Source organism: Myotis brandtii, unplaced genomic scaffold (assembly GCF_000412655.1).
Source record: "Myotis brandtii unplaced genomic scaffold, ASM41265v1 scaffold39, whole genome shotgun sequence".
Classification (NCBI taxonomy): Eukaryota; Metazoa; Chordata; class Mammalia; order Chiroptera; family Vespertilionidae; genus Myotis; species Myotis brandtii.
In genome coordinates, this window is record NW_005364953.1 from 7,109,314 (window position 1) to 7,123,236 (window position 13,923).

Consider the following 13,923-nt stretch of genomic DNA (forward strand, 5'->3'; position numbering starts at 1 on the left):
ATGGCAAGCATTTTTAAAAGGGGATAATGATACCTATTTCTAAGGTGATGTGACAATTTATGGTAGTACATGTGTAAAACTTAACCACAGCAGACATTACTAAACTATCACTATTACTATTAGAGATCAATGGGAGATAAGGAAAAGAGAGAAGTAAAAGCAGATTTCTGGTTTTTTATTTGGGCCTCTTAAATTTGTCTAAGGGATATTCTTTTTTTAAATTTATTTTTATTGTTGAAAGTATTACAGATGTCCCCTTTTTTTCCCCATTGACCACGTCTACCCCCCTCAGGCCTTTCACCACCCTATTGTCGGTGTCCATGGGTTATGCATATATGCATACAAATTCTTTGGTTAATCTCTCCCTGCCTTCCCTCTGAGATTAATCAATCTGTTCCATGCTTTAATGTCTCTGGATTTATTTTGTTCATCAGTTTATTTTGTTTATTAGATTCCACATGAGTGAGATCATGTGGGGGATTCTTAAGAGTTTAAACTGCCTGTAAGATATTTATGCAGAAGACTTAGAAGGCAATGGGATATGTAAGTCTAGAGCTTAGGACAGAGATATGGAGAGATAAAATTGGGAGTTATAGGTGATAGCTGAAACTATAGGAATGGATCCCCAGGGAGAACATGTATGCATAACCCATGGACGCAGACAATAGTGTGGTGAAGGCCTGGGGGGGTGTGGGATAGAGGGGGTCATGGGGAAAAAGGGGGACATCTGTAATACTTTCAACAATAATGAAAAAAAAGAAAGTCAAATACAAAGCCTTCCAAAACACTAAATTTTGGGGAATAGACAGAGAAAGAAAAGCCCATAAAGGGGACTGAGAGGAGCAGACAAAGAGGTAAAAGAAGAGAAAATCCATCCTGTACCCTAGAAATCAAGCAGGTAAGAGTTTCAAGCAGGAACAATGGCTAGCTGTGCAAATAGTACAGAGAAGCCAAGATACTGACCAAAAGGTATACCCTAAATAGAGCAACTTAAAAAAATCATTGAAGACTTGTGAGATAAATTTCAATTGTATGGAATGGATAGAATCCAGTGGTCAGTGGATCCAGGAGTGAATAAGGCCCACTAGAGACAGAATACCCTGTCCCTAGATCTGACCAAGTTTGACATCTGAGGCCCAACTGTACTACGACTTGTATGACAAGATTCTTAGAAGATTTGTCTTCTATTCCTCTTCTGCATTCTTACAATAAATGCCCCATTACTTAAGGTAACTTGTTCTGTTTTACTCTGAACAAATATTTATAGCATGATGACTGTTGGGGATTCAAGTCAATGAATGTTTAATGAGCAGTTACTATGGATCAGGCACACAGGGCATAATGTGGTGGAAAACAGACAGGGTTTCTGCCACATGAAGCTTATACATGGGGAGAAGGGGTGGACAATACGTTTTTGTTTTTATTTTTTAATTTGTAAAGGAGGCTTGAGATTCTCAGTAAAAACAACAGACCAAAAAAATAGCAAACATGCATCTGCATCCACTTCCACACAAAACTCCAATAAGACAATTTTTTACAAAATTTTAGAACTGTACATAAAAATAAGAGTGAAGCCCTAGCCTATTTGGCTCAGTGGATAGAGCGTAGGCCTGCGGACAGAAGGGTCCCAGGTTTGATTCCAGTCAAGGGCACATGCCCAGGTTGCTGGCTCGATCCCCAGTAGGGGGCATGCAGGAGGAAGAGATTCAATGATTCTCTCTCATCATTGACGTTTCTATCTCTCCCTCTCTTTTCTTCTCTAAAATCAAGAGTGAATAGGCACCCTGGCTGGTTTGGCTCAATGAATAGAGCATCAGCCTGCAGACTGAAGGGTCCCAGGTTCAATTCCAGTCAAGGGCACATGCCTGGGTTGTGGGCTTGATCCCCAATGGGGGACGTGCAGGAGGCAGCCAATTGATGACTCTCATCATTGATGTTTCTATCTCTCTTCCCCTCTCCCTTCCTCTCTGAAATCAATAAAGATATATTTTTTAAAAAGAAACGTTTTAATAAAAGTTCTGTAACTTAATTTTAAAAGAGTGAATAAGAGATTAGGTAGCAGGGATGGAGAGGATAAACAACTCTTTCAAGAAGCTTAGCTATCAAGAGTGGGGGAAAAAACCTAATCACTGAGAGGGACACAATGTTGAGGGCGTATTGTTTTGTATGTGTGAGAGTGGTTAGCATGGTGTAGATTTGGATTTAATAAAGGAGATAACCTGAGAATGTTAAGGGAAACAAGCCAATATGGAGGGAGAGGTAGAAAATTCAGTCAGTAAAAAAGGATACATCATGGGGAAAATTCCATAGGAAACAGGAAGAAATGAGATCCATGGTTCACATAGGAAGAATTAGGCACTGCCCAGAGAAATAACATCTGTTCCACTCAGACAGAAGGTAACACACATCAGATACCCTTGGAAGATGGATATCCTTGAAGGAGTTCCTACCCTAATAACTTCTATTTTCTCTTTGAGAAAGGAATATTGTTACTTGCTGCGAAAGGAGGGGGGCACAGAATACCTGGGATAAAAGTCTTGGGGAGGTTAGGGGAGGTGTGAAATGACTGTTATAGATAATGGGAAAGAATGCTGTACAAGGCCATGGTGAAGAATCACTAGCCTCCTCAAATTCCAGCTTACGTTAGAGAACATGAAATCGTGGTTCCAGGCTGTACAGTTGTATAATCTTCTTATCGGTGTCAAGCAGCCCCAGTACAGAGTGGGTCACTCTGCTAATAAGTGGTAGAAGCAGAATTTACACCCCAAGACAGACACACAGTTAAATTATTCCAGTTTAGGGCTTTCAGGTCAGAAATGAAAGATCAAGAAAGCAAGGGAGTTTGGGAGTATCCACAAAAGAGTGGTCCAAGTGTTAGAAAACGGGCTCATCGCTGGGTACAGAAAAAAGTAACCACAGAAATAGGCTGATGGATGGAGAGAAAAAGCAGGAGTCCAGGACTGGAGGTCTCTGTAAGGTAACAAAATAAGTACAAAAGGAGTTACATGAGTGAAAGTATTAGAAGGATATGAGAAGTTATCAAAGAATGTAAAATTGGTGTTCAATAAATATGAGGGAGTCACCTGGTGATGAGCAGATGATGAGAAGAAAATGGGTAGCAACATGAGCCTCAAAGGAAGAATTCTGTACATAAGTGGAGAAGCAGTGGCTTAGAACTGGCATTGGCGAACTAGAATACTGATGTGCTCTTGAGGACCTGTGGAGCGTGTAGAGTGAACAGTCTCTACTGGAGAGGACCACATTATCCATTGGGGAGAGCAGAAGCAAAAAAAACTATTCCATAGAGAGGCTGAGGAAACAGTAAAGTTTGTTTCCCAAAGAGGCTGTCGGAAAGGTTGAGAGGAAGAAGTGGTGAGACTGAGTCAACAGGCAAACCCACAGTCCAAACAGATTCTATGGCAGTTTGTTTCTTGGCTTGCTAATCTCTATTTAACTACTAAATTTTCTTATCTGCTATTACTCACTGCGTGAAGTCTTTCCACAAGTTTTTGATCACCAAGACAATTTTTAGTGTCAAACCAAGAATCAAAGTCCTGTGGAGGGAAGAAAATTCTGCAATAAGTGCACAGGTTTGGGGGTTTTTTTAATGCAAACTCAATATTCTATAAATTCTTATACAATTGATATAGCAATAATTCATTTTAAAAGCACTATCAGCCCTAGGTGGATTGGCTCAGTGAATAGATAGAGCATCAGTCTGCGGATTGGAGGGTCCCAGATTCAATTCCGGTCAGGACACATGCCTGGGTTGCAGGCTCCATCCTCAGTATGGGGTGTGCAGGAGGCAGCGGATCAATGATTGTCTCTCATCACTGATATTTCTATCTCTCTCTTTCTCTCCCTTCCTCTCTGAAAGCACTTTCAAAATATGTAAACTGTGATGGCCAATATTATTTACGTCTGAAAATAGAAAAAAGCTGGAGCAGCTAACAAAATTTGAACTCCATTATACAGGAACTCAAACAACAGTTTGTCCTTAAAACAATGTTATAAGGCTTCCCATACCATAACAGCATTTTATCCAGTAGGAGTATGAATATAGAATGGAAGACATATAATGATAATGAAAATGCTAATCCAACAATAAAAACCAAACAAAAGCAAGATAAGGTATACAAACCAATAGATAGCTAAACTTGGTACTTTTTGTTATCAATTAATATCAGTAATGAGGAAAATCAAGCTCAAAAGTCCTTAAATCATTCTATTCATAACTTTGTGTTAATGATAAAAGCAATATAAATCATACATTTACAAAATGCATTTTCTAATCGCATATTATGAGCTCCTTAGTACTCACCAAATGTTAATGCCTACAATAAGCAAAGATCATTTTAAAGACTCCACCTACCAAATCACTCTGCAGAAAGCCCTCCCAATTCGATTAAAAGAAAACTGTGAATGCACTACTCTGAACTCAGCCTATCTCAAATCATAAGTTGTGGCAACAACGTGATATAAGCAAAGTTTAACAGCCAGGATAATCTCAAAGAAAAAAAAAACTATTTCTCTAAATATCCCCATTTGAAAAATTTGTACTTAAGAGCTCTTTTCTGAGAAAACCGAAACACACAGATAAAGAATTACAAAGAAAAAAGAATTAATAAATTTCAATCTATGCTTTAAAAACATATGCCTGTGAACATAAGAAAAATATACTTGAAACATATGACTTAAACTTACCTCTGCAGAATTAAAGGCATCAGGCAATAAAAAGTTGAGTAAGGCCCAGAGTTCATGCAGGTTATTCTGCAAAGGTGTTCCAGTTAGGAGCAAGCGGTTAGTTGACTTGAATTCACGAACAATCTCTGAAAGCTAGAGAAATAATAGTTATGTTAACATTGTTTTATTTATTAGAATACTCAACATTCAGTCCTTTATCCAACCAATACAGTTTTTGAATACAATAAAACTTAGCCCTATCTGTTTTGGCTCAGTAGATAGCGCATCGGCCTGGGGACTGAAGGGTCCCGGGTTCGATTCTGGGCAAGGGCACATGATTGTGGGCTCGATCCCTGTAGGGGGCCTGCAGGGGGGCAGCCAATCAATGATTCTCTCTCATCATTGATGTTTCTATCTCTCTCTCCCTCTCCCTTCCTCTCTGAAATCACTAAAAATATATTTTTAAAATAATAATTAAAAATAAATCTTAAAAAGGAATTTTCTATGGAAAACATCCTAGTTCAGGTAACATTGCCTCAGTAAAGCAAAACTGAATAAAATATTCTACGCATTTCTACACTTACAAGAATGCAGATTACAGTCATACCTGAGACCCTTCCCCCACTTCAAAAAAATTATTGTCTCAATTTGGGATCACAGAAATAGTCAGAACTCTGTGGAATTCAAGCCAGTCACTTTACACAATATCTTCCTCACCCTGTCAATTATGTCATCTACATGCCTAGCCAAGTTCTAACTTGACTTGGTTGCAACTTTTAAGCAGCAGAGTTGAGCCCAATTTCCCTGTTACCTTACATTGACTTTCAAAATATATGGCCACACAAATGAAAGCACAAAAAGTATAAAAGAACAGTAATCTTATCAATAAAAAGACACATCTTTAGAATACTCTCAAATAAACAATTATTCCCTAACATGCATCCTTTTATCTAGTATTAGTTCCAATTTGAAAGGAGTATGATCCACCTAGTGGTTTTGCTCCACTTCTGTCCCTGTTTCTCTCAAAGTAGTCCAGTGATCCAAAGAGAGGTTCATCATAATAACTGATGCTTTTCCTACTTTTGGTGGAGTTGAATGGCAAGAAATATAATATTTTTTTATGTTAACACCACACTCTAATTCACACAAGTCAGATAATTCCAGGAAATGACTTTTCTAATAAAGATGAATATACATACTAGTAAGATAGCTCCTCAATAAAAATAAATCAACACAAATGACATTTGCACACCAAATATTAACAAAATATCAAAATTATCAGAACAGAGTTAGGCTGCAACAGATATAGCAAATGAACACCCAATTTTCATTACATTAAAAACTGTGCTCAATTTTTCATGTGTTTTGTATTCAATAATTTAAACTCTAAAACCGTTTAAAATACTGATTTGCATTCATATTCCATGAATAAAATCACAATCTTCCTTCAGTTTTTTTATTTTGAATATAGAGAAGTGAACAGACATAATAGTAAAAGAAATCTTCAATAAAAATACTGAGAACTGGCTTACCTTAGATTTTTCATTCTTTATTCTGTGAGCCTCATCAATGACTAGGTATCGCCAATGAAACTTTTTAAATACAGATTTTTCTTTGATCACCATCTCATAAGAAGTAACACAAACATCCCACTCTCCTGGCATCATTTCATCACGAATAAAAGCAGCCTAATGCAAAATAAGATTCCTTATATTAGAGTATGCTGACAAGATTAACACAGAATTAAAGCATCAAGAGAAGATTAAAAATTCTAAGAGACGCTGGGAATCATTTGGACTCATCCATTTTAAAGATAGGAAAACTGAGGCACAAAGATACCTCAGTGTCAATTATTAGGATTCCATGCTAATATATTCATCAATAAAAGAGAAGCAATGGCTTCCCTTAAACAAGTACAGAATATATCACCAAAAGATTATTAAATTACTAGGCTTTCTCTTCATATCACAAAGGGTCCAAAAGGACATGGGCAAAGTAACTGCTTTCTGAATACCACATCCTTAGCAAGTTCTAGTTTTCCTACCATTTGATTATCATTGTCTTTTATTATTATTTTTTCCTAAATGTACATTGTTTTTCTGTTTTTGTTCATTTTATACATATTTTTGGTTGATTTTTCTTTGTTAAATGGCATTTAAACATATCAAATAAATATCAAAAATATAAATCTTTTTTTTACTATGGTTGCAAATATCAAAAAAAAATTATGAATATTTCTATATGTGACACGGCACCAGAGTTAAGTTAGGGTTTTTCAAAATTTTGACACACCGAGCTCAAAAGGTTCGCCATCACTGTTATAGGACTTTTGAGTTCCTGAAGGCCCGACCACAGACCCTCCCCTCCTCTTTCTGTTACACTTGCAACTCAATTAAACACCTATTGTAGCCTACATCAAATTTTTATTACTAAAATATTGACCTCATATAATGTTTACAAAAGGCCAGGAAACCAGAAAGGCCCAATATAGCTTTCCCATGTGGTACCAAGGTTCAAATCTGTCAATACATAATGATGTGGATTTTCTCTATACATACCAATATCAATGTCTAAGTGTTGAATAAGACACATTATTTATATAATTAATAATTACTGGTTTTCAAACTCTTTTGACCATGGCCCACAGTAAAATTACATTTCAGGTTGCAATCCAGTATATACATACATGTTCAAGTGTGTGTATATAGAAAAAAGCAATACATATGTATAAAACACTATGTATAAAACACTCTACTATTTTCTATTCTATTCTATCTCAATGTTTTATGAAATTGTCGTCACCACCCACTAAGATTGCTTCCCGACCTTTGAGTGGCAATTTGAAAAACACCATTTTGAAGATTGGTTTTCAAAATTAAGAAAATGTTGAAGCTACCAGAAGAATGCCAACTTCCCATGGGGTAGAGATAGGGCAGTCACAAATTAAATGCATCTACTCTTTCTTTAAAAGTTATTAAATACTTCAGAGATACTTCATGAAACTGTTGGATTCTATATAATATAGTTGAAAATCAATGACATACATTTTCACTGAGATATCATGAAAACACAAGTCTCTAGATCCGCGGTTCTCAACCTGTGGGCCGTGACCTCTTTGGGGGTGGAAAGACCCTTTCACAGGGGTCGCCTAAGACCATCGGAAAACACATATATAATTACATATTGTTTTTGTGATTAATCACTATGCTTTAATTATGTTCAATTTGTGACAATGAAAATACATCCTGCATATCAGATATTTACATTATGATTCATAACGGTAGCAAAATTACAGTTATGAAGTAGCAACGAAAATAATTTTATGGTTGGGGGTCACCACAACATGAGGAACTGTATTAAAGGGTCGCAGCATTAGGAAGGTTGAGAACCACTGCTCTAGATATTACTATTTTGCTTGTGATCTTCATCAAGATATCATTGCAGGAAAAAGAAATCAATACTTTAGAAATACAAAGTTTTATAAGTAGTAATATAATATTAAATCAGCAATTTTCAACTGGTGTGCCCCAAGAATGTTTAAAACATCCACTACCTGACTATTTAGTCAGGGAAAACTAATCTGTTTTCCCTTAGACTGTCAAATTAAAAATAATGAATTATGCAAAAAGACAAAAATTAATAATCAACAGCCAACACAACAGTAGCCATCTGGTGTGAATGAATCAAAATTATACTTAGTTTTATGTGCTGCATAATTTTAGTAATTAGTTTATGTGTGCCATGAGATGAGAAAGGTTGAAAATCACTGCATTAAATAACAGTAGTGATTAGAAAGAGTTCTAAGTGACTAATCTGCTACTGGGAAATATTAGGCACAGGGCAAAATCAAGCCTATAATTCTAAATGTATGAGTTCAATATTTAAAATTATTTATGTTAAATTTCAATAAATTTAAGTCATTTTTCTTCAAGCAAAATGACAAAAATAAAATTACATAATTCATTATGCTACCATTCTTTTGAGTATATATTTTGATAACCTATCTAACATATGTTAAACAGAATAACTCTTTATACTCTAAACTATGCTCTCTGGAGGAAAAATAAAGACAAAGTTTAATAATATGCTTTCTAAGCTGATTATTAATTTTTGTATTTTTGCACAATTTATTTTTTTAAATAATTCTACACTCCCAAAATAATTGTAGCCTATCAGATTCACAAAAGGCTAATTTAAACAAGAGCTCAGAGTTTCGTATCTAAGAATGCATGCAGACATATATTTTTCTATTCAATGACCAAAACTGAAAGCTGTGTCTATGCATAAACACAAACACAAGGCTCTCAGTACAAACTGAAAAGGTTCCATTCATATGTGTGTGTGCATGTGTATGCATGTATACCAGTCAAAGTCAAAAGTCAAAATCTTAAATATAAAACCTTATGTCATGCAAATTTACACATTTTTGGTGTCAAAAATAGCACAAAGAGTTACTGATGAGATACACTGTCAATAAAATAACGTCTTTAAATAAAAAGTCTCTTAAAAGTACAACTCAAGCATGCTTAAGTTAATGAGCTACTTAAAAGTAAATGCAGCTTTAGTCAGTTTTGCTCATGATTAGAGCGTTGGCCCTTGGACTGAAGGGTCTCAGGTTCAATTCTGGTCAAGGGCTAGACCCCTGGCCCCGGGTTGAGGCATATGTAGGAGGCAATCAATCAATGTGTCTCTCATATTGATGTTTCTGTCTTTCACCCTCCCTTACACTCTCCCTAAAAATTAATGGAAAAAATCCTCTGATGAGGATTAACAGAAAAACCATAAATGAAGATAAGCAAAATAATGGATTGTCTGTTATTAAGTAATACATCTACCACATAAGAGTGTTGTGAGAATGAAATATATATATTAAAAAGCACTGAAATAGAGCCCGAGTAAGCACAAATTAAGTGTTATTTAGTTGTAGTAGTAGTAAACTTAAATGTCTTTATGGCAATAGTATGCAACTTAACATCAGAAATAATGTTAGTCTTGATTGCCTTTTTAAACCTGTTTCTCACTTACTCTCGCATCCTTGTCTCCGACGAAACAAATAACACGAAGAGATGGGACCCATCGTTTAAATTCATTCATCCAGTTGTGTAAAGTAGACTTTGGAACTAAAACCATGTGAGGTCCAGGAATGTTTCGGTAATGTTTCAGGTAACCAAGCAAAGCAATCGTTTGTAAAGTCTTACCAAGACCCTGCATTATCATCATAAGAAAAAAAAAATCCATGAACATTTTTTATTTAATGAAACATTCTGTTAATAACAACATTACAAAAGATACTTGTCAACTATCTCACATAGAGAAAAGTTTAAAACCCTTGCTTTTTTAAAAGTGAATAACCATACCAATTCAATAGTTACTGTGAGCACAAAAAGAAACCAAGAACTTGCAATTAGAAAGTTGCTCAACAAAGCAACTCTCTATTTAGGAGACTTTTACTCCTAAAAAGCAAACAATCTACTATATAATTTTTTCTACCAGTTTCAAAATTAAGAATTTTGAGTATTTCACAAAGACACATTTATTTTACCAGCCTGCTTAGATACCAGTCTTTCTTACCCATTGTCCCCAACACTACAACACAGGCATGAAATATTCAGACTATGCATGTCAAGGGGCATATGGCTCTGTAGAAGTACCTCACACCCTTGAAGACCTAAGGAACCATAAAAGAACAGAACATAACAGAACTCTTAAGCCATAAGGATATTAGAGATTATCCAGTCCAGTGGACTTTTAAAAATAATATATTTACCACCAAGAACACACCACTTAACCATGGAAAAGGGAACAATGTCCTATGCTGCATGTCAAGGGGCATATGGCTCTGTAGAAGTACCTCACACCCTTGAAGACCTAAGGAACCATAAAAGAACAGAACATAACAGAACTCTTAAGCCATAAGGATATTAGAGATTATCCAGTCCAGTGGACTTTTAAAAATAATATATTTACCACCAAGAACACACCACTTAACCATGGAAAAGGGAACAATGTCCTATGCTGTATGGCCATAAAACTAAATTAAAAGTTCTGTCTGCTTCAGTTTTCTATGCTACACATCAAAAGCTTAAAATGTTTATACTCTTTAACCAAATAACTCCACTTCTAGAAAACCTATGAAAATAATTTGAGGTACAGAATAAATTACAAGGGCTCTCATAATAGCATTATTATATAATGCACATGTACACGCATATGCACACTACATCAACTGATCCAAATGACCAGCAATAAGGGAGGAAATGAATAAAATGATGGTTAGCACTTCCCTAGGATTATTATGCAGTAACTAACAATTATTTTTATTATTTTTATTTTTTTAATATATTTTTATTGATTACAGAAAGGGAGAGGGAGAGAGAGATAAGAAACATCAATGATGAGAGAGAATCACTGATCGGCTGCCGTGTGCATACTCCCTACTGGGCATCAAGCCCACAACCTGGGATCAAGCCCACAACCTGAGTATGTGCCCTTGACCGGAATCGGACCCGGGACCCTTCAGTCCGCAGGCTAACGCTCTATCCACTAAGCCAGACCGGCTAGGGCTAACAATTATTTTTATAAAAAATGTTTAAAGTATGTTGAAAATACATATGAATGTGAAAAAAATAAAAATACCCAATTATATATACACTGTGATCTTAACTATGCAAAATAAATACACCTGAAGGGGGAAAAAAACTGAAAAGAAATATGCCCAAATGTTCAATGTGGTTATTGCTGGGTAGCAAAATTGTGACTTACTTTTAATATTTTTCTTGTTTTCCCCTCAATTTTTCTATATTCCTTAAAGTATCTTTCCCTTTTAGTAATTAAATCATATCTGGTGTCAGTATAAGTTCAATATGAAGACTCTTCAGAGTAGTTAGGTAAATGAGTCTCACTGGGTCATATAGATCTAGAACTCTCCTTGTCCTCTCAAATCCCATCTTATTCCTTTGGTCTTAAAATACCAATCTAGGCCTTTAGATACTCCCCTGAACAGCTAAATTAGCATCTTAAATAGCCTTACTTTTTATCTTTGATCATTTTATTTATATGTCATTTCCTGGCTTACTTCCTGACCCCCACCTGGCACTTGGACTGTCAAGACTCAACATTGCTCTTTATTATTTTGTTCTTTATTCCATCTATTCACTTTCTGGTTGCTCACACATGGAGGCATTTACATTCATTCATGCATGCATTCATTTGTTTATTGTTTGGTTTATTTATTCATTCATTTAGTGTTTGGCTTATACACCCTGCCTCATTCCCCAAATGAATTCAGATAGCCTACAATGAAAACTCGTTTCAGGTGGCCTGTGATGAAAACATGGAACAGAAATTAATAGTGAAATAGAAATAAAGAGGGATCAAGGAAAATAAGACTAAAAGGTAAAGAATAGGATAAGGCACAAAGGACACACAATAAGCAGACCATTAAAGGCTAACACAGATGCTCCATTTTGGCATTCATTTTGGCTCTGAGCTTCCTGGAAGCCAAAGTGCAAACAAAAACAAAAGTACAAGGAGGGTTTTTTTTTGTTGTGTGTTTTTGTTTTTTTTAATACCATTTGAGCAACTCTCAATAAGAATTCTGTGGCTAGCCCTGGCCTGTGTGGCTCACTTGGTTGAGTGTCCTCACATGGACCTAGAGGTCCCCCAGTTCCATTCCTGGTCAGGGCATATGCCCAGGTTGTGGGCTCGATCCCCAGTAGAGGGAGTGCAGGAGGCAGCCAATCGATGGTTCTCTTTCATGGATGTTTCTCTCTCCCTCTCCCTCCTCTGTCTAAAATCAATGAAAACATACTTTTAAAAAAACAATTTTACGGCCAGTGACATATATGTTCTAAAGGTTACTTAAAGAAACCATTCTTGACTTTACAAATCCCTTTCATGCTATAATAACTAAATAAAATCAGCTCAGTTATTTCAAATTTACAAAAAAATTATTGATAACTGAGAATGCATTTTTGGCTACCAACTCCTTACCATTTCATCGGCCAAAATACCATTGATTCCATTTTCATACAAAGAAATCAACCAGTTCAGTCCTCGAATCTGATAATCTCTCAGTAGTCCTCCTTTCACATCTGAAAAAAAGGGATATCTCATACTTTCATTAATACAATCAAGTACAATTTTTCTAAAACCAAATTAGAAAAAAAATGATGAAGTACTCACATGAAGGTGACACCTCAAACCTAACACACACGTTAGATGTCTTCCGACTCTCTGAGAGTAGCTCTTCATCCTCCTCTTGCTCTGTGCGCCTGTGGCGGTAGCTGGGATGAAAAAAGAAACACCTTCATATTCAAGCCAAGTGCTAAGATGTCAATTAAGTCAGTATACATTGCTAATATCCTTTATGGAAAAAAAAAGCAATGCGTTACCTAGGATCTTGCTCAGAAGTGGGTAGAACCAGCCTAGATTTTTACTGATTAACTGCTAGTGAGAAAAAAATATTATTGCCTATGAAACATATCTGTACTAACAATAACCTTATTTTTTAACATAAGATTATACTGAATATGTGAAGAGGAAAGGATTGTATGAGGAGAGGGAGAAGGGGGAACAGGAGGAAGAAAAAGAAAAGAAAGTAGAGAGATGGCAACATACTCTCCAGCAGAAATTAAGCTCTGCTTGTCCTCTTTCTTTATTCGAGGGCGTCCCAATTTCATGTTTAGAGGAGATGTTGGAGATTTCTGTGCTGAAGGTTGAATGAAATGTGCAAAAAGTTCTGTCTGCTTCAGTAAAAATTCAAATCTCTTCGCTCGGTCTGCTTTCTAGTTCACAAAACAAAATAAAAAGTAATGATTTTCTTTTTTATTCATTCAAATTTATTTAATAAACACTTATACTATACTTAATTTGTACTGCTCTAAGCTTTAAACATACTAACCCATTTAATTCTCTTAATAAACCTATGAGATAGGTACTAGTATTTTCCCCTGTTATAGATGGTAAAACTGAGGTACAGAGAGAGTAAATAACTTGGCTCAAGCTCCCACAACTAGTAGGTAGCCAAATCTGATAATGGTACTTTCAAATATTTTGAATAGAAGCCAAATGATCTGCCAGACTTAGTAAATACCCCCAATAAGAAGTACCCTGCTTAAAGAGTTGTGGTCAGAAAGCAAATCCTCTTACCAAACCATAATGATTTTCTTTTTTCGAACAGTTAACAAAATTATCATAATATATCATGTATCCCAGATATGAAAATATAAATTAAACATT

At 35.7% G+C, this 13,923-nt stretch overlaps 1 protein-coding gene across 1 annotated transcript in view; it reads right to left on the reverse strand.

The window, feature by feature from the left end:
• The window catches only part of SMARCA1 (SWI/SNF related, matrix associated, actin dependent regulator of chromatin, subfamily a, member 1), an 80,320-nt gene that overhangs the window by 59,903 nt on the left and 6,494 nt on the right, over positions 1-13,923 (reverse strand). The window contains exons 4-10 of the mRNA XM_005872716.2: positions 13,303-13,469; positions 12,868-12,968; positions 12,676-12,776; positions 9,709-9,888; positions 6,216-6,371; positions 4,705-4,836; positions 3,486-3,554 (exon numbers count right to left, since the gene is read on the reverse strand). Of these exons, the coding sequence (XP_005872778.2) occupies positions 3,486-3,554; positions 4,705-4,836; positions 6,216-6,371; positions 9,709-9,888; positions 12,676-12,776; positions 12,868-12,968; positions 13,303-13,469 (906 nt within the window). The remainder of the gene's footprint in view (positions 1-3,485; positions 3,555-4,704; positions 4,837-6,215; positions 6,372-9,708; positions 9,889-12,675; positions 12,777-12,867; positions 12,969-13,302; positions 13,470-13,923) is intronic.